This window comes from Carex rostrata, chromosome 11 (genome assembly GCF_964058835.1).
Source record: "Carex rostrata chromosome 11, lpCarRost1.2, whole genome shotgun sequence".
Classification (NCBI taxonomy): Eukaryota; Viridiplantae; Streptophyta; class Magnoliopsida; order Poales; family Cyperaceae; genus Carex; species Carex rostrata.
In genome coordinates, this window is record NC_135928.1 from 7,588,476 (window position 1) to 7,609,215 (window position 20,740).

General features: G+C 33.9%; 4 protein-coding genes across 8 annotated transcripts; 1 reads left to right on the forward strand and 3 right to left on the reverse strand.

The window, feature by feature from the left end:
* The first annotated feature begins 1,959 nt into the window (after positions 1-1,959).
* LOC144561958 (hydroxyproline-rich glycoprotein family protein) lies at positions 1,960-5,143 on the forward strand. Of its 3 annotated transcripts, XM_078311065.1 has the most exons (6): positions 1,960-2,098; positions 2,958-3,117; positions 3,546-3,679; positions 3,749-3,921; positions 4,294-4,493; positions 4,918-5,143. In XM_078311065.1, exons 1-6 carry the CDS (start codon positions 2,062-2,064, stop codon positions 5,024-5,026), a joined length of 813 nt encoding a protein of 270 aa, XP_078167191.1. In that variant the 5' UTR covers positions 1,960-2,061; the 3' UTR covers positions 5,027-5,143. The 3 variants fall into 3 exon arrangements, with proteins under 3 accessions (XP_078167191.1, XP_078167189.1, XP_078167190.1); XM_078311063.1 differs by having other exon boundaries at positions 3,546-3,921; XM_078311064.1 differs by having other exon boundaries at positions 1,963-2,098; positions 3,003-3,117; positions 3,546-3,921.
* A 199-nt stretch (positions 5,144-5,342) lies between these two features.
* LOC144561960 (ankyrin repeat protein) lies at positions 5,343-8,397 on the reverse strand. 3 transcript variants are annotated; one of them, XM_078311067.1, is made up of 6 exons: positions 8,132-8,397; positions 7,937-8,007; positions 7,546-7,594; positions 7,355-7,461; positions 6,830-6,909; positions 5,343-5,750 (listed from the first exon to the last, which is right to left on the reverse strand). In XM_078311067.1, exons 1-6 carry the CDS (start codon positions 8,178-8,180, stop codon positions 5,486-5,488), a joined length of 621 nt encoding a protein of 206 aa, XP_078167193.1. In that variant the 5' UTR covers positions 8,181-8,397; the 3' UTR covers positions 5,343-5,485. The 3 variants fall into 3 exon arrangements, with proteins under 3 accessions (XP_078167193.1, XP_078167194.1, XP_078167192.1); XM_078311068.1 differs by having other exon boundaries at positions 6,830-6,912; positions 7,546-7,635; positions 8,132-8,383; XM_078311066.1 differs by having other exon boundaries at positions 6,830-6,912; positions 8,132-8,382.
* Positions 8,398-10,882: 2,485 nt separating this feature from the next.
* On the reverse strand, positions 10,883-13,099 carry LOC144562385 (ribosomal RNA small subunit methyltransferase J). The gene is made up of 6 exons (XM_078311605.1): positions 12,575-13,099; positions 12,385-12,483; positions 12,112-12,289; positions 11,529-11,632; positions 11,350-11,411; positions 10,883-11,250 (listed from the first exon to the last, which is right to left on the reverse strand). Exons 1-6 carry the CDS (start codon positions 13,007-13,009, stop codon positions 11,133-11,135), a joined length of 996 nt encoding a protein of 331 aa, XP_078167731.1. The 5' UTR covers positions 13,010-13,099; the 3' UTR covers positions 10,883-11,132.
* A 3,064-nt stretch (positions 13,100-16,163) lies between these two features.
* Positions 16,164-18,375, reverse strand: MIA40 (Cox19-like CHCH family protein). Its single transcript, XM_078311615.1, has 4 exons — positions 18,225-18,375; positions 17,308-17,342; positions 17,079-17,204; positions 16,164-16,521 (listed from the first exon to the last, which is right to left on the reverse strand). Exons 1-4 carry the CDS (start codon positions 18,241-18,243, stop codon positions 16,339-16,341), a joined length of 363 nt encoding a protein of 120 aa, XP_078167741.1. The 5' UTR covers positions 18,244-18,375; the 3' UTR covers positions 16,164-16,338.
* Positions 18,376-20,740: the final 2,365 nt, after the last annotated feature.

Consider the following 20,740-nt stretch of genomic DNA (forward strand, 5'->3'; position numbering starts at 1 on the left):
TTTAAATTGACATTGCTTTTAGTAAAATATGTATTTATTCATTGGAGTGTCTCTAATTTTCACTTAAACTTATAGATTACAAAGAATTTAAACGTATAATGTCAAATTATAAAACAATATATCGAACCAAGTTTTACAAAGTTAAAGAGTATAAATGCATCTTTAATTGATGGATGTCTCCATTGCTTATATTGAATGGAGAGAAGATTTCATGCTAAAGGTGAGAAGAGGGAAATGCTCGGTTGGTAGTGTAAGTTGTATTTAGAAAACGAAACTCATGAGACAACAAGAATTTGTTAATTAATCTTGTCCATTTGTGAAAACTTTTTCTGTGGATTACACTGGTTTACTGGTTTAACAGTCTGGCATTGCATAAGATATGCATCTCATTCTGTGTTTAAGATAAGATAAATGCAATTCATGCGTTTTTAATGATGGAATATATAGATTACCTTCTTGATCCTTATCATTTTAATTCATCTCTTTTTATTGGTACAAGCCACATTATAGAGAAAAAATAAATACTTGTGTGCCCCTGTCGACGTGGCAAATTAAAGGACACGAGATGTCATATTAAAAAAAAAAAATCCATCTCATAGCAGACCGAATTCCAATGTCTAATATAGACCGTTTGATCGTGTTGAGATTTGTGCAACGAATTAAAATTATAAACTGGTTTTAAATCTAAACCGGATGGTCAAATCTCGACATAAATCAACCGGTTCAAATCAAACATCATATCAAATTTAATCTGATGTCCATCCAATTCTCCCTAGTTCCCTATAGGATGGGCTTAACTTATTATGCTCATAGATTAGGTTAATTATTTCTTCTTATTAATATTGAATTTAGTTTTCGGTCCAATATGACAAGAGAGCTGGATCATTACGAATATTGGGCCCACTTTTGGGCCTTTTAGAACAATTTAGATGCGAAATTCAATTTCAATACTATCTGGGCTGTCATGAAATTTCAATTTTTCAATGTGAGTGGAGCGTCGGTTATAACTAGGGGTGTTCAAACGGTTCGGTTTATTTGGTTTTTAATCGAACCGAAAAATTTCAGTTTAAATGGATCGGTTTTTCGGTTTAAATGATCCGATTCGGTTCCATTTTTCATTATTTCGGTTTTTCTTAATTGGTTCGGTTTACAAAATTTCAAAATTAAATAAACCGAACCGACCGAACCATGCAGTCTTATAATAAAATCTTTCAGCGTTTTCGAAAATAAAACGTTGTTCTCCACTCTCAACAGAATCCATTTTTATTTTGAAAACCAAACCCATTACAGCTGTTCTCTACTCTCTTTCTCTTCTTCCCCCACGTAACCACATTTCCCTAATTTTTTTGAAAAGCAACCCAACCTGCCCACCTTCTCTCTCCCATCTTCTATTCTAATTTTTTCAAAGTAGCGATGTAAGAACAATTTGTTTGAATAACAAAATTTGCACTTGCAAAGCTGTCTGTCTCCTCTCCAATTCACACGCAATTTTTTTTTTTATTGAATTATTGTACAATCTTGTTTCTTAATCTCTTCACTCCCCTTTTTATCTCTTACTTTCTGAATTTTACGGGTTCTAAGTTTGATTGATCGAAGAAGAAGAAAGCAAGACAATAACTAGAGATTTATCAATGAGCTGTTCTAAATATTTTACACTTGATTTTAAAGTAATTTAGGTGCTTTTTTTCTTGTTATTCCTTATTTCGGTTTAACCGAACAAACCGAAATTTAGTTCAGTTTGTTCGATTCGGTTCTTAATCGGTTGAAAGTTTAATTAGTTTGGTTCGGTTTTATTTTTGAAAACCGAAAATTAGCTTGGTTTGACTAATTTATTTCGGATTCAACCGAACCGACCTTTTGAACACCCCTAGTTATAACTAGCAAAAAAAAATTGTCCTCCAAACCTAAAACCTCAGTCGGCCTTGAGCGTCACTTCATATTAGAGCTCGCCGATCTCTCCCTCTCTCTCTCTCTCTCTCGGAACCGGGATTCCTCTCGAGTCGCCATTAATCAGAATAAAGATAGAATATTTTTATTTTGTATCGTGAAAGCTGTACGCTAATGCAAGCTGTTGCGAGATTCTCCTCCTCGAAAAGGGGTAACTCTCTCTCAAATTTGTTTTTTTTTGTTTTTATTTGAATTCGTTCACTTACATACTGCTTTGTTGTGCTATACCTTTTTAAAAAAAAAAAAAATTGGGAATAGTTATGTGTAGGTAACTTCTTTTTGTTGTATAAAGCGCAACCGTTTCTCTCTATTGTATCCGAGATTAAGGTTTTCCGTTATGATCGGCCTACCTTTTCTATAGATGATATGCACCCAAGAACAGTGTAACTTTAAAGTACCAAAAATGATTTGTGGGGAGGGGGGGGGGGGGTTGCATTTGTTATTTTTCGTAATGGCAGGGGCACTATGTAATGTCCAGCCTTTGTTGCATATTCAAAATCAAATTATTGAGGTGAAAAAGGAGCAAAGGCATGCATAAGACTTGTGCAAATAGCCAACATTGTTCTGCAGATTTTGTATTTATAACTCATCTTTTGGGCCAAGTAAAGATAAACACGTCATCATGAAAACAAAATAAATTTGAAGTTGGCTAAATTACCCCCTGTATTGTGATTTGGTTCCAAAAATGTATTTCTAACCAGTAAATGAAAGTTTGGTTTAATTCCTTATTGGTTGTTGATTTTATATATTTGTTTAAATAAAAAAAATGTTTGTTACAAATAATTGGTGGAATTTTTGACACTGAACCGCTATAATTTTTCTAGAGGTTTGGTCTTATTTGGAATATTTTTAAAAGGTTCATGTGATGTGCAAGTATGACATATGAGGAAATAATGCACAATATTGAGTGTGATCTGCAACGAGCTCTGAGTATAATTTGTATGTGTTTTTGTTAAAAACCAGATTCCATCTATATCCTTGTAACCATAATTTAAACACTTTTTCAACAGTAACTATTGGTATTTTCAAAGAAGTATTGAAGTCAAATGTCGTAGGTCGAGGTAAATCATATGCGGCATCAGTAAAAGATGAGACTACAAAGACGCACAGAATCCGTAAAGGTATTCCAAAGAAGGAGAGACGGGCGATGATCGTTTCTTTTGTGGAGAAGTACATTTCTTAATTCTTCTATATGTTTCTTGTTGTCGGCCTACATTTTTATTATCCTATGCTTAGATTATGCATTTTGTTGTTGAGATATGATTTATCTTTTTGATATCTAACACTGCAACTTGTATCATTTGGTAACTGGCATGTGTTTTGTTAAAAGTTGGAGAAATATCATAATTAGTACTTGTATGTCATGACCACTGACCAGAAGTTTGTTTTTTTAATTAAAAAAAATTAAGAATAATTTTACAGAGCATGGACTTTAATGATAAATTATTTAAAGTCCTTGATGGTTTGTTATTTTCCTTTAATAATGAAAAACTGCCTTCAAAGGGTCTGTTATATTCAACCAGCCACGAGAATCCTGGTAATAAAATTTAGCGTAACACAGTGTGCATGATTTGTCATATCTTACTGCTTTATTGCAGGTACAGAGCTTCAAATGAAGGGAGGTTTCCTCATGTTTCCAAGGTGATAAAGGAGATCGGTGGGTCCTACTATGTTGCACGTGAAATTGTTCAAGAATTGGAATACAAATACAAATACAAATTGGTTCAGGCAGGTCAGTCCAATTTGGCCCAACCTGTTGAGTTGAAGGAATCAAGCAATGGCACGAGCTCTGATTTAATAGGAGAGAAGGTTGCATCTACTGTGGCTGTAGCAAACAAAGTTACCAGAAAGGGGCGTCAAAGAAGCACTGAGGCAGAGGGGGTCAAGAAAGAGGAGGTTTGTGGTAAATCTACTGATGTCTCTGTGGAAGAACAAGGACGTCTCGTGGCTACTAACGACACAACAACCAACATGGTATGAGATTTGCGTATCAACTTATGCCTAATCTAATAATTGGTATTGTAATAAGAAAGGGGTACAAAATTACTGTATTTTGATGGTGTGGAATCTTCTGAAAAATAGTCATTTTGTACCTATATAAAAAAATAGTAAAAAAATTCAAAAAAATATAAAATTTGGTCTCCAAGCACATTTTAATATGAAGATCATGTTGAGTGGCTTGGATCGCCTGTTTGGACTCTGAAAACGGGGAGAAGGATTTGAGGCATGATTGAGGCATTTGAACCCTACTTGTTGTATAAATGGGGAACCTTTGAGCATGTGTTTTTTTGGTGTTTTTGATGTAGGTGCTACTGATATACTTGACAATTTTTTTGTGACTTATAGGATAAAACACAGCCTTCTTTTCAGGGCAAGGAGGTTAAAGAAGCCATCAGAGAAACAATAACACAGCCTTCTTTGAAGGTCAAGGAGGTTATAGAGTCTAGAAAAGTAGAAACAATAACTGAAACTGTGGAAGAAACTCCAGTAAAATCGGAAAAATTTATGATGAGGGATGAAATCCCCATGCCTGAAGAAATTAAAGGGTAAGTTACATTGTAAATGATCAGTTATTTTATTAAAAAAATGTAAATAATCAGGTTTGATCATGTAGTCAAATGTTAACTTGTTAGCATTAGTATATAATATTCTTGGCCCATTCTGCATGTACCAACCAGTGTTACCAGTATTAACCAAGTATTGCTGGATCATTACCTTTTAACCTAGTGGCCATAGGACAATTTTGCTGTTTGGTTAATTCTTCTAAGCATTATAGGTATAGCACATAGACATCAAGTTCTGGTTGAAATAGAACCTCATTTTTTTGCTATTACATGCTAGTCAGCTCCAATATGTACCAGCAGTGTGTGGTGGTACAGTTTTACAAGTTCTCAGTTTCTTTATAACTCAGTCCCGTCAACCCTAGTCTGATTTGACGTCATCTTTTCAAATTCATTTTTCTTTTTTAAGGAAACAAAAATCTAATGAGCATGATCAGTCTTCTACCGAGAAAGGGAGCATCTGGGGAGATCTGAAGTCAATTTCTGACAAGATCATCAACTTTTGGAAGAAGTTTTGATGTATTAGTTCAGTCCCTTGGTGTGAATCTTGAATAGAATTATTTTCTTTTGTAGGACATTGATGTAGACAATTGATGACTAATCTTCTAAGTCAGCTAATTTTTACCTTGTGTGTTCTTCTATTTTGTAAGGTAACTTGTGATAATTTTAACAGTCCAAACTCCAAAACGAGAAAAATATCCTTATTACAAAGGGCACCTGGGGCCTCTAATGGATTCCAATTCTTCCTGCTTTAAATTTTAATATCACTAAAACACCTAACATTAAAGCAGCAATTTTAATAAATAATTTCAGTTTCCTTTTGCAATATATCAATAAAAGCTGCTCAAACTCTTTCAGAAATCTCATATAGGTTCACTAGGATACTTAAAATTAATTTGACAATTCAAAACTGAGCTAAGCAAACAAAAATTGATGATAAATATACCCACAAACACATAATAGACAAATTGTTAATCTTATTCATCGTCATCTGAATTATCATAAGACAAGCCTAACAAGCTACCAGAAGTAACATCTGCACTAGATTTTGACGGCAGTGAGCTAGCAAAATTCTGTCCCTTTGATTCTCCTTCTGTTGATATTTGTTTTGGGGATGAAAGCTTTCTATCCGCAACCTTATTATCTGGACTTGCACTAGCACTTTTTATTGGATCCGAAGATGAAATGACTTTTTGTCGTTTTGGTTTTATTTCAATGATGTTCTTCAACAGATCCTGTTGCCTGCATTCAAGAGGATGATTAAAACAGGATTACCCGGAGAATGAACTCCGGGAAGATATAGAAACAAAAAATTCAGATAAAAAAAAATAGTAGCAATTACAAAAATATTTCAATAATTTTTTTTTTCCTAATTTGTATTTATAACACAAAATCCAATCTCATATGTAAGCTTTTTCAAACAAAATATTTTAACTTGAGTTCCAATTTGGGGTTTTGAGTCGATTGAAAAATAGGCTTATGGATCTAACTTTTTATTACGAGTAGTTCTTGATTTGTTTTTAAAAGAGATAGTGCCGCCTTCGTGGAATTACATTTGTGCACTAGTAATTGTTGGTCAACCAAACACTGTTAAGGTTCACCAATTGAATTAATGATTCAGGTCTAGGTCACATATTCTCTGTCCAGCAGGTTAATTCAGGCCAGACCTAACCTCTTTCGGGTATTGGATCCCCTAAAGTAACCCAAATCTTGAGTATGGATGTCTGATCAGAATTCAAGCCAATCCGGCCCGAGGTGAAATGCACTGAGTCCCTTTAATAGTGCCAGAGCAGATCGAACAGTCCGGATCCAAACTCAAAATTTGAGTTACTTTGGGGGATCCAAATTCACATCTCTCAGGGAATAATATTCCCACAAATAATAGTGTCTCCACGTCCAACTATTTCAATACTTTTATAATGATTATTTTTAGAAAACCGACATTATATTAGCCAAAACAAACTCAAATTAACAATATGGCAGAGCCACAATTGGTTGACCTAAAGTTCTAAAAAACCCTGACTGGTTAATGGGTTTAAGCCAGGTTGGTGTCTCTTGACTTGCACATGGTTGGGTTCGACTCGCATTTGATACACTTATTAATAATATATACTAATGTCAAATCAACCCATCTGACACCACAACCACTAATTTCAATTTTTCTTTCCAGGGAGTTGAATATTGGCAAGACCTAATCCATCCACAACTCAATCTAGCATACTGTCATCACCAGAGTTTGAATAAGTCTGTATTCTCAAAAAAAAAAAAAAAAAAAAAAAAAAGAAAAAGGACAAGTCTGAACAAAATAGTGTACCATATACCTGATTCCACTCTTGGGTTTGGGTTCAACACGAAGTGGCAAAGGCACTGGAGCAGGCACGGAGTCAGCTAACATAGCAGCTTGGTAATAAATTAGTTAAGAGAAACATATTAAGGGCAAAAAAAAAAAAATACCACTAAGTAGCAAGGGATGCTATACATTTAGAATATTTGTTATTTGCAACTACACCCAATTTTCTCTTTCCAACAGATATTGATCTTCGCTAGTAATCCCAAAACTGTTAGAGCCCAGGTAATGTGTAAACTTATCCGAGCTTCAATGCTCCAGAATGGGTACCATGCCTAATTCTTTTTTCAAGAAAACCAAGAACCAAAATCCTAAGTCCTCTTGGTTTAATAAATTTAGAGGGACAGAATGCCAGCATTGTTGGATGTCAAAAATTTAGGTGCTAGATGCAAGTACTTGAGCTGTTATCTGTTATTTGTGAATATAGTGAAATCTTCAGTGTAACTAGCAAATTAACCCAATAATATTTAGCTATATGCCAAACAGGAACAAAGGATATTTTAAAGGCAGCAAAGGCCCTTTTCTCAGTTCGCCTTAAGAGACGCTCAGCATCTTGCTCAGCCTCCATTTGTTCTTTTAGGTATAGCAAATCATCACTGTCCAGAGCTACAGAAAAGGAACACTTTAGGAACATAAACCAATAAATTCAATTAGAAACCTTAAAGAAAGGCAATGAAAGAGTGAAATTACCTCCTCGCCCATGGAGATAGCCACCACGCTCACCAGCAACCTCTTGCATCTGTTCCAATTAATAGCCCCAAATGGGAGATTCCATCATCCCTGCGGGGCATGTTATCAGAACACTAACTTCCTACTCAACATTTTTTTCCTGATACTATACACTAAGCACATAACATACACAAAGATCTTTCTTAATTTATAAATTTTATCATTATTTGCATTCGTCCTTGATCGTTTTTTTTTTTTTTTTTAATTCCAAACCCAGTGCAACTATACTGCACGGGAAGATAATTATGGGTTTTTGATTCAAGAAACTACTAAATAAACTTAAATTCACAACTGTATAATGCTCGACAAACAGTTTTATTGAAATCGGAATAGAAGGTCAGATCGCACTAACCTTGGCAACCATGCGCTGGAAAGTGATGTCTTCATCGTCTATCTTCTCTTTACCCTTCCCCAATTTTCTATCTGCCATTACCAAACGAGAAAAAAGAAGAAGAAAATAAACTTAAAACCTCATATCCCTTCTCAAAAAAGTTACATGAGGCCAAAATCACTAGGAATACTAAAAATGAAAAAGAAAAGTGAGAACCTTTGGGATCGGTGAGATTGGTGTATTCTCGAACTTCTCTTCCCGACATAGATTAGAGAAATTGGTCGGAAATAAAGGAGAGAAGAGTAGAATACAACGATTCTGAAATTTTCCAAATCTTTCGCCTTCGTTTGCTCCCGCGCTACAGAAGCTGTGGTCTCTCGAAGCTTCGCGACCGGACTGATGGTAGATTAGCTGCTTTGGATTAGGGTTATCGGGCTCCTATGTTGTCGGATCTAGGAACCGCATCTACACGGCACGGATAGCGCCTGACACGGAAAGTCTTACAGGCCGTGCTGTGCTTTTCCGTGTTCTTAGGTGTACCGTGTACGTGTCGTCACGTGTGTCCGACACGCCGTATTGTGACTGTTTGATTCGATACTTCGATACGCACTCACCAATCGTGAACGCTATTTTGTTAAATCTGATTTAGATGGGACGGCCGGTTTAAAGATATGTCAAATAGCAAGCAGAATTACGGTGTAATGTGCTTATTAAAAAGAATTCGTGAGAACAATTTTAGAAATCAATCGAATTGATTTCAAATGATAAATTTAAACTGTTAAAATTCATCTAATTTATAAGTAATGTAACATGCGAAATTTGAAAAAATTTAAATTCATTTGGTACAAGATTAAGTGGTCAAAAAAATGAATGCATAAAATAATTTATTAAAAAATCATTTTTTCTAACTATTTGATTTTGAACTAAATTAATTTGAAATTAAAAAAAAAATCATGTACATGCATCACTCATTAAAATGAATTTCAACTGTTTGGATTTGTTATTTAAAAATGACCCGATAGACTTTTGAAGTTTGTATTCACCAACATCTCTTGATAAGCACAGTACACTATAGCGCAGTTTCTTTGTCAATAGTTCTTGAATTAACATGTATCACACTATTTATCAAAAAAAAAACATATCAAACTAGGTTATTTTTATATTTTTAGACATAAAATTTTAATTATTGAAAAATAGATGGGTTACTTTTTTCCCTAAAAGGTTTATAAAGATTGAATCAATAATTTGGTCCCTGTAGTTTCAGTAAATTATCTAGGGATCCTATAGAGCCTATAATCGTGCACCCCTAATTTTACTAAAATTAACTCTCTTTAATTATCCGACCCGTGTGGCTATTGGGTATGCAAACTGTGAAAATTAAAAGAATTCTACTATGTATCGAAAAATATTATTCCATCCCTTTATCAATATTTATTTTTAATATGCTAAAATAAAAAAAATAAAAACTAGCGATATAAAAATGTTTTCCTTCCTTGGTATCAGTGATTAGGTACACACTAATTATTCTTCCAATAATGTTGCCGTTTAAGAATAACTAGGAAGGCTTTTTAATAATTACGTGATTAAGTCTAATTAATTATAGTTTTTGATATATTAAACATGATTAATCTGATTAACGGATAAATATGTGAATTATCATAATGTAGAAGGATAAATATGTTATTATAGATTTTGGAGGGGGAATACGTAATTTCAAAGTTTTAAAGGGTATACATGAAATTCCCCATTATTTTATTATTATTATTATTATTATTATTATTATTATTATTATTTCGCAATACACGCAATAGTGTCAACAAAGAAAAAGTTTGAAGTATATTATGGAATAGTAGTTGAAAAAAAAAATTGAAAATGCTATTTGAAATAGTTAAATTCTAAAAGGAATGGTTTGAAAACTATTTAGAAACTATTTTATTAGCGAATTTATAGGAGAGGTTATTTTCTTTTAGATAAAAAAAATGAATATCTAGTCTTTTAACTTTCATTTAATATTTATATAATCTCTATTCGAGTTTTAAATCTATAACCAATAATTAGCAGAGAAGTAAAAGACTACAAGGAAGAGTATCATTTGTTTTCTAATAGTTATTTTTATTAAAATATAATTCAAAAGTAGAATACATTGTTGTATAATGATTAACATCATCACAATATATTTTCTTGATGTGATTTCTAAATAATATATTTATAAATGATACCGTAAATTTAACAAATAGACGCTAGTCTAGATCTAACCAGGGTCAGATTTAAAGCATAATCAGGGCTGGCTTGTATATTAAAATTTAATTAATTTATATTGTTTTTATGACTTTTTATATAGTCTAGCCACCATTATAAAATATCAAATATAAGGATTTGGGTTCAAAGTCCGTCCACCACTATTTCAGCCACCTCTATTATGATTTTCTAGTTCCACCCCTAAGTCTAACTACGTGATAAAAAGCTTAGTTGGATTTTTTATTTATTAATCTAACTTAAAAAAAGAGAGAAATATTTGACTAATTCTTTAAAAAAAATAATAATAATAATAAAACAGACCTTTTTGTTTGCAACTCTCCATTGATTAAAATTTTTTTTTTTTAAAAAAAACAATTTGAATCAGTGTGCTGCATACAAAACTTTAGGAATCTTTTAAACTAACATTGAGATTGAATGATAAGTTCTTAACTGAAATGTGATACATAGATCATTAATTTTTCCCTTAAATTTTCTCCTAATTTCCAATATTGCATAACCACCAAAATTTGGGAACTTAATCGCTCTCTTTCATTTGTTGAACGAATAAGGAGGCATTAAGGATCATTACAATTTAGTAAATTAACTACATGTATAATTAAGGATCATTATAATTTAAATAACGGTTTTAGCACTCTCAATAGCAATAACCTTCATGTAAAATATCACCGTATTTCCTTACTTTTTCTTCTTTTTCTCTTTTCACATAAATTGAAATCAATACTTGGCATTATATATTTGGGCAAAATATCACCAAATTCTCACTCGTTGGATTTTCATTCAGTCAGATCAACACAAGAGAAACACAAGATTTCCATCCACATAAAATCACCGCAAACAACTTTCCTCTTCTAATTCAAAGAAATTCAAACCCTATGACAAAAGCTGAATGGACAAAAATACCAAATAGAACCTTCGGTCATGCCGTCAGTTTATCCAGTGACTTACCTCGAGCAATTTACTAGGTACTGTCTTCTCTTTCTTCTGTGTCAGAGTCCGAATCAGATACCTTCTTCATCATTGATTCAACATCATCATACTCAGATAGGGTCTGATAGCGAATAGTCTCTGCATCCTCACTATTTAAAAAAAAAAAAAAATAGTATACAAAATTAATAAGACATGATCAAGTGCAAAATTATATAGAAGATTCGACAAGCGCAGCAATATTGTCATACTCTGTAACACCAAAAATCTCTTTAATGATTAGCGAGTTATCCACGGTGCAGAATTCAGGAAGCTGGGCAAAATTTGAAATGTCAATTAGTATATAGTCTGAATAGGCAATTTTGAATTTGACAGTAAACTAATTTAAAACAGAAAAAATTCAGTAAAAGGCGGACAGTAAAAAGCATACCTCAGCTAAATAGAGGATTTTTTGAAACAATCCTCGAACATAAACTCTTTTATCCCGACCTTTTGTAGTCAAAGCCGAAAGGTCAAGGTCCATAAACACCGGTCCTGACAATTCAGTACCAAAACAGCCAAGTTAACATCCAGCACACCAAAAAGAAATGGATATTGCAAACATATGAAGCATTAGGTTTAGAGTGGCTACGCCATTATTCGTATAATTTAATTTTTTGCATTGAGTTTTAGGTTTCTAAAAGAAAGATCACGAGTGCAAGTAAATATCATAAATATACAACATGATTATCTACCTTTTGTAACTAAGACATTTAATCCAATGGCTAAAGCACATTGGGCACAATTATATTATGCCCCGTTAGTGTGTGCCCACTCCAAACATGCAGCGGCGGCAACACTAACAAAAATATATACTGCATATTTTCCTATTTTCTAATAACTTTCCTTTTATGCATCTCTGTAAATGACATCACACCTCTCATCTTTCTGTGTTTTTCTTTTCCTTTCTTCGAACAAAAAAAAGAATACTGCTTATATTACACTAGGAATCTAGCAAAAAAATAGAATGGTACCGTGTTCCTTCACAATTCGCCTTGAAATCTCATTTAGAATTTCAGCTACATCATCATCGGCCAACATGGTGGCTTTCCTGAGGTGGATTAGATTCATAACCCTTTCTAAATCAAATTTATTTTGATTCAATGCATATCTGATGTACTTCCTCAATATTTCATCCATGCTAAAACCTGTCTGAATCCAAATATGAATTATACATCAATCAGAGATGATGTTACCTTAGTATGCTCAATAATCGACTAAAAACATGAGCAACTTAATCATTGTACCTTTTTCATAAGCCCCTTGAGAGCTGAATTAGACACTGCTTCTCTGCCCCTTTTAAATAAATTATCTATGGCATCAAGCAAAAATATGTTTTTTTCCACCTACAAAAGTTTTATGCTCAATGGTCAATGCATATATAATATTAAATCAGAAGAATTAAAAAGAGCAAGACTGATAGATAATCTGACAAACCAGTTTCTTGCGCTTGGCTTTTGGAGAAGTGAACTTGCGCACAGTTTTTACAACTGCAATAACAAATGTCAATCCCACGTAAGCTAGTGGAACAGCCAACAGCCAAGGCATTGGACTTTGACCGACTCTCGGTCCAGGAATTGCTTGAGTCACAGTTCCAGTGAACTCGACCAAGTCAAGAGCTTTATCCTGTATCCATGGCAACTCCTCTTCCACCTCCACCTCCACCTCCTGCTCTTGCAATTTTGAAGGGGCCTGCTTTGAAGTATTGGATTGTACAGAGGTGGGGTTCTGTTTTGCTTTGGCGCGGGCGGAATGGAGAGGGAACAGCTTACGAGGAGGGAGGAAGAGAGAGGAGGAGCGACTGTGCTGGGGTGCTGCATGGACGGAGTGAAGAAAGCGGAGATGGGAGGTGGTGGCGGTGGTAGAAGCCATAGCCAACGGTGGAGATCCTTCTTAGGGTTTATCGGAGGAAGAAGGTGATAGGATCGTTCCGTGATTGTATTTTTGACCGTTCGTTGAAAGTCAGAAAAAGAATTAAGAAGAAATTGGGCTTTGGGCTTTGGGCTATGATCCAAATAGTTTGCTTAAACTAACCTCGTTTGAAGAGCAGGAGGAGAAATTAAAAAGTAGGAAGCTGTTACGCACTGATTGCAGTGAGGGCCGGTTTTCAAACGGTTCTGTTTATTAGGTTTTCAACTGAACTGAAAGATTTCGGTTTAAATGGATCGGTTCGGTTATTTTTTTCAAAACCAGTTAAATCAAACCGGCAAAATAGTGATTCAAGTATGATTTATGTTTTGTTTGATTCAATTATCGTTTCCTTCTTTCCATTTTGGTTTTGTATATTTTAGAACATATAGAGGGTGGTTGGCAAGGGTCACAAGCTTAAAATTTAAGCTGCACTAAGGACTTAAAAAAGTGGCCGGTTTTTTATTACTAAAGTGGCCGGTTTTCTATGAAATTACTAATGCATTGAATTTTGATATTTTGAAATTTAATATCTTTTATTAAGTTCAATCAAACAAATCAAAATTTAATTCAGTTTAAACTTTAAAATGTTGAATTCTTATTCGGTTGGTAATCTCAATTTAGTTGTTTCGGTTCGGTTTTTAAAACAAAAAAAAAGTTTGATTTACCTAATTTATTTCGGTTCAACCTTACCGACCATTTGAACACCCCTAATTGTAGTGAATAAAGTTTATAAGAAATGAATAATTCACTAATATTTCTTTCATTAACTTCCATTGATTTTATTTATCAATTATCTTATGTTTAGATGAGTCAATTATACACAACTGCCGTACTGTGTAAAGAATCTTGGCTCTTCATCTCTCTTTTATTGTTTCAAGTCGGTTGTACTTGTACACTACAGACTGAGTGTTGCCTCTCCTTCTTATTAAGGAGCTTAATGTCTAGATCCTGCAAGGGTTCCGATTTACTTTTTTTTTTTCAGAATGATGCTTAGCTGTTGAATTTTCAGATCGCACATAGATGAATTGGCGGGATTCAAACCCAGTTGGATTATGTTGGTGCCAAAATTCTTACCACTACACTAGAGTTTACATGTGTTATCTTGTAGATAAATATAGTATTTAACTATTTTTCTCTACAAATTTGATTTAAATTATCTCTCCTCCTTATTAAGAAGCTTAATGTTTTCTACTACATAATTTGCTCCCGTTGCTGTACACGGACACAATTACTAGTATTATTTATATCTCATTGACGACTAACCAATGTCAGCATCAGGAACTGAGTAAGTTCAGAAAATGCCATCATCGGTACAAATTCTAATACAGATTCCAAGGGGAGCAACAACAATCCTAGTGGATGTGTCTTGGGACACCTCCAAACAGGCAGGAGCTGGGGTTATGTGTTTTAATCCAATCGGGTGCCTTCAAAATGCAATAAGTTGTAAGTTTGAGGCAGCTGACCCATTCGAAGCGGAGGCGTGGGCCCTACAGATGGCCTTGCAACATGTTGGAGCAACACCTCAAAACGTTGACTCAACAATCCTGATTTTTTCAGACTGTAAAATCCTAGTCAGGGCTGTGCAGGATCAAAATGTGGAGGACCTGCCCTCATGGAAAGCTAGAGATACGGTATCTCAGTGCATCACAACTTGGAGAAGGGTCAACCAAAACACACAATTGCATCACCTAAGAAGAGAGGCCTTGACACAACCACACAAACTGGCTAATGCAATCCGAACTGGTCCATCGGTACCAATGCGGAAACTCTGATTTAGCAACTGGGAATTGAGAGACACCTCTTGAATACACATTTTAGAGTGTTCTCTTAGATTAGGAAGTTGAAGTTTTTTAGATTAATTTTACTTACTGTTGAGATTTTAATTTCTGATGTAGTCTTTAGTAAGTTATTGTTGTTGTATGCTCCTTAAGAGCTGTAGTGTAACAATTTATCATTCAATAAAATATACCTACGGGTTTTTCTCAAAAAAAAAATAACAGTAGGCATTTTGCAAGAAAATAAATAAAGAGCTTTAGTGTAACAATTTCTCATTCAATAAAGTATACCTACGGATTTTTCTCAAAAAAAAAAAAAAGATAGGCATTTTGCAAGAAAATAAATATGCTGCAATCCTGAATCCAGTGAACATTATCCTGAAATCCCTGCAATTCCGAATCTAGCCATCAAAATTTTTTGGAGAACACATCTCGAAACATCTGATTTTTCTATGCAGATTCGGATCCATTGCAAGGGCTTGATATATTAACATTATATGGTAAAGAACTTTGGGAACCAAGAAAGGTTGCCTAAAGCAACCTTGTTTCACAATCTCTGTACCGGATAGAGGTAAAGGTGAGGTTATCGAATTGATTCTGAAGCAACTATGTTAAAAAAAGTAGCAAAAATGTGAAGAGTTACCCCCCTCAATCAGACAACACTTTCAGATCCCATTGAATTCCTTTTTCCTCGGGACCATTATATTATCTCCTTGCACTTAGATTGCAGGGGCGGATCTTAAAGCCAATCAAAAGGTAGCTAAACCACTTGTATGATTTTAGAATATTAGTTATATATACTAAGATTTATTTAAATTTTATTTTTTTGTAACATTTTATATAGTCCAGTCCCCCTCATAAATGATTTTATGTTAACTTTAGTCTAGTGGTAAGAGTTTATGTAGTATTAAGAAGTGCTTGGATTCAATTCGTGCTGATCACAATTTTTGTATTTTAATTTTAGCCATTTTCTACTTCCGCACCTGCTTGATTCATTATGGATTTATCAGATTATTGTTTATTTCATACTATAGTTAATGTTCAAGTACAACACTTTTGATAGTATGAACTCTTAAGCCTGTGCAGACTGATCCCCATTCAAATAATTAGGAATCGTGAAACCAAGCTGGATTTCAATACACACCAACTTTTGATCCCATATCACAAGCTAGTGGTGCAAGCCTAAAACAAAGTTCCAGTGGATGGCATAGAAAAGCTGGTTCAGAGACCGGATTACTGGCTAAGTCTGGTATCAGGTCTAGTTGCTGGCTAACACTGTGCCAGTTTGCAACTTGCCGGCTATATACATACACATATATAATTATCTTTACACATTAACATATATAAATAACAATAGAAAGAAGAATAAGCCTACAGTCTACACAAGTCCAGAGCTTTGCTGTGTACCAGATATGATATCCAAACAATTATTTGATTACATGTGTTGCTAGAGAGCAGCAAAAAATGTTAATTATCAGCAATATTTTTAAAGATTAAAGGGCAAAAAATGTTTATTTAGATCTTAGATTTGGGTGGCGGTGTTTCTCTAGCCCAGGTAGGAGCCTTCATATATCTTTCACTGACAATAATCTCCTCTTCTTTATCAGATTCTTCCTCTAAAACATCCTTTGAAAATGCATCTGGGTTTGCTTTGATGCAATTCTGTAAAGCTATGAAGGGACTAACACAGTCTGAACCCTGCGAAATCCAAATCCAATCTTAATCTAAATGATATTTAATTAAAAGGAGTCTGGCTACCGGGACATTGGTGGTATTTGCCACCAACCCCAAAACTTGTCAGACAGGCTTCAAACGATGAATACCAACCATTCAAACCGATCAATTTTATGAGTGATGCGTTTGCATACGAAATTTATAATTTTTCAAATTATTTTAGTACAAAGTCAAGCAGTCAAAAAATGATTAAAAATGAATGCATTAAAATTAATGGTAAGAACTCCCACATTTGACCACTTGACTTGATATTAAATAAATTACAAAAAATTGTAAATTTTGCATGTAAATATTTATGAAGTAGATCGGTTTGAACGGTTTGGATTCGTCGTTTGGAGCCGATTCAATAGGCTTTAGAGTTGGTGGTATTTAAACTGAAATACCATCAATATTACAGTTGTCGGACTCATATAAAAGAGCTATACAGGGATACAACCATTACGATTGTTGCAACCAGTCCATACTAAATGACTTTAGCCTGCCCCAAGAAACCAAAAATGAAATTTGGATCCAGAACTTACTTTCTCCTCAGACGTGCTCCTAAGAAAACAAGAAAATGCATCTGTGAAGTGGGTTCCACAAGGACCACTTCTTAGGTTGGCAACGCAAGGACACTCCAGTGCTCTTTGAACCTTCTCGTCCATCGACTGTGAGAAAAGAAGAATATCGATCTTATCACAGGCTTAACGATAAAAATTTTATAAAACTTTCAAATTCATAGGGAGAAAAAGAAAAAGCAAGAAAACATACAAGCTCCTTCCCATCCTTGTTGAAAGCCATTGCTTCTGCGCATAAAAATAGTTGAATAATTATCATGACATTGCCATTGGTATTACAACAGGAAATGTGAAGTAAGATAATTAAAGAACAGCAACCTCTGAAGCAGAGAGTTAATGTATACATTTCAAGGACGAATTGGCAAATTGCAACAGCACAAGAGAAATTAAAAGGATATAGAACTGATAAGTACATTCTTTCCCAATATCCATGTTGAACAGTTAGATAACGGTGTAATTCCTCAACAATGTATATGCCTTACAAGACGTCAATACTAAACAATACCCCAGCAAAATGCAAAATATCTTAGAAAGCTTAATATAATATCACCCAAAACTATCTTTCTTTCCTTTCTCTCTGTTTTTTTTACGGAATCTCGATACTGCAGATGTGTCTTTAACAAAATAAAGTGAGGTATGAGGTTTATTTGCCTACTAGTTCAATAAAAAAATAAAAAAGGAAAAGGAAAAGCGCTATTATTCTGGAAGGCAAATGCTACAAGCAAAGGCAGCTTCTGTACTCCTTCCAAATAAAACCTGAGGGGGGCAGAGAAATGATTTCCATTTCTTAGAGTTACAAATGTTTTTCCTAAGATTCAGGCTGATGCAAGATATTTCTTAATTTGCAGTGGTTCATGGGATATTTGCTGGGCAATTAACCACTTTGGGATAATTCCTTGCAAGATCAATATTTTTCTGCAATTTTCAGCGCGCACAGAGCTCAGCCAGTATTTACAGCCGAAAATTTCAGGATCACATCATGATACTTCCAGCGCAACCAAAATAAGAGAATCACAAATTTTAAAGAGTCAAAAATGGCAACAACAAACTACTTGCAGCGCTAGGGAACAAGAGAATTATGCCAAACGAAGTGAGAAGATCATTGCGTACCTTCTGCCAGGGCCTCCATTGTAGATGCAAATTGAGTTGCGAAGGTGATTTTGGTTTCAATTGAGAGAGAAACTGGTACTGTTTTGTTTACTTTTCTTCGGCGGGAGGCGGCGGATCAAGCAAAGAGGGTCGGACCTGTCTAGCTTTTGGATTTCTCGACTTCGGATCCAGTTGGTACTTGGTATGCACTCGGATTTTTTTGTATTTATTTTGTCGGAATATCCCTTTCTTCTTTACATTTTTACATCTTTTCATCTACGTCCTTGAAACTATCAGAATTTCTAATACGATTTAGCAGTTTCTAATTTAATTTTAGGGATGTGAAAGAGTTTCTTATTTAGAAACTATACATAAAGTTTCTTATTCAGAAACCATTTATAAACTCTATGCTGACTAAATTATTGGCTCAAATTATTTATTCTTTTTAATTTGTTGCTGACGTGGCTTAATAAAAAATCTAAAATTAATTTCAGAGATATGAGAGCATAAAACTTTAGAGACCATAATTTCTAAACCGTGACTCTTGTCCATGGTTTGAGAATTTTCTTTTTTTGAGAACAAGATTCTGCAATCCTGTGGTTTGAAAGATTTTTGAATTTTTAAATCATAAATTTAAGCTTTCGATGATTTTTGAATCATAAATGTAACCATAATTCATTGAAAACATCAACAAAAATACAAAATACTTTATAACTACATTTTTAGAAGATTTATATATGTAATTCTTGATATATCTCTTTGAATTTTGAAAAACAAAATTACTGTGTAAATGACGTATATTGAACAATCTTAGATAATTTCAATGATCTTTGAATAATAAATGAAACCATAATCCATTAAAAAAAATAAGCAAACACACACAATAAATAGTAAATGTATTTTAAAATAATTATATGAGTAATTCTTGAATAATCTCTTGGACTTTTGAAAAAAAAAATTATGAGCATATAGAGGGACATAGGCTGAAATTATATTATATTTTTGGTGATCTATAAATATAACCATAATTCATTTAAAAACACAAAAAAAATACAAATACACTGGAAATGCGCCCTAGAAGAATTATAGAAGTAATTTCAAATATATCTTCTTCTTTTTTTAAAAAAAGGGCAGATTTGTTAGAGGAGAAAGAGAGTATGGGTGCGTCATAGATGTTTTGGCATGAAACATCGATACACTACTACTGTCGTTAAACCGGGCATAAAGCATTGATGCGTTATCGATGTTTTGCACGGAAACATTATTTTTTAAAATACGTTAAACAACCATAACATTGACTAGAAAAGTCGGATTTGCACGTACGATCCCAATTCGGAAAGGAGGGGGACGAGACGGTCGGGACTTTGCCTCGGGGATCACCCTCAAGCAGCCGACCAAATTAGAATTGCAAAAAAAATCATTTAGTGCCTCAAAAAAACATCGTTCAGTTTAAGTTTATCCACAGTAAATATACAATGACTAACATTAGTTTTCTATCATCGGTAGACATACTTTAATTAGAATTAGGCGACCTTCACTAAAATTTACCCAGTAAATAAATCAAGAGAGAGATGTAGTAACTTTGAAATGTAAAATCTTTTATAACAACTTTTCAAGTAGGTCTCTAATATACAATTAATAAAAAATAGCTGCTAGACCTCTATTTTTTCTCTCAAATTTTTTTTGAAAAATAATTATTTGTCCAAAACCACATAATGTTAGAATCTAATTGTTCTAATAAAATAAAAGAAAAATCTCAAACCGTCAATTAGGTTTATGATTTGGAATAAAAATTTCAAACTGTAAATCTAGTCTACGGTTTGAATATTTTTAATAAAAGTCAGAAAATCTGATTAGATTTGATAGTTTCTAATTAAAGTTGGATATTAATAAAAATATCGGCGTTTTGAGATTGTAATTGTATCAGATTTAATAATTGCACCTCATGTTACATGAGAGGATCCGGATTCGGCTCGAACGGGCTTGATTTAGGATAATGGGTCGTTTTCAACTGATTACTTGGGTCAACAGTCAAAGGTCTCGAAAAGCAACTAAAAATAGACTGCCGACAATCTTGAAATTTCCGAATTCATATGGTACTATTGAGGGTGTAATAAAGCTAGAGAGGACGTGCTTCAAAGGAAATTAAAAGGAAGGAAAAAAAAAGGAGACTGGATCGGACTTATTAAATATGTTCTAAACAGTAAAAGTAAAAGAAAAGAAAAAAGAGAGGTGAAAAAGTTCTTCATATCTCACGGAGGAGAATGGATTAAGAATCATGAATGTCAACCAAGCTTCTAAATAGCTAGCTATAGCGCCGCTATAGCGGTTTTGGACCCAGAAAGCTAACCTACAGGCTAAAATTGCGCTAATCAAGCTACGACCGCTATAGCGCGTAGCGGCAATAGCGGTCCGCTATGCTACATGGGTTATGATTTTGCAATTTTTTTTTTCTGAAAACATGATTTTGCAATTTTAATGGGCCTTAATATCTAGATTGGTTTTTTTTTTTACTTTATTAAGCTATATCAATATAA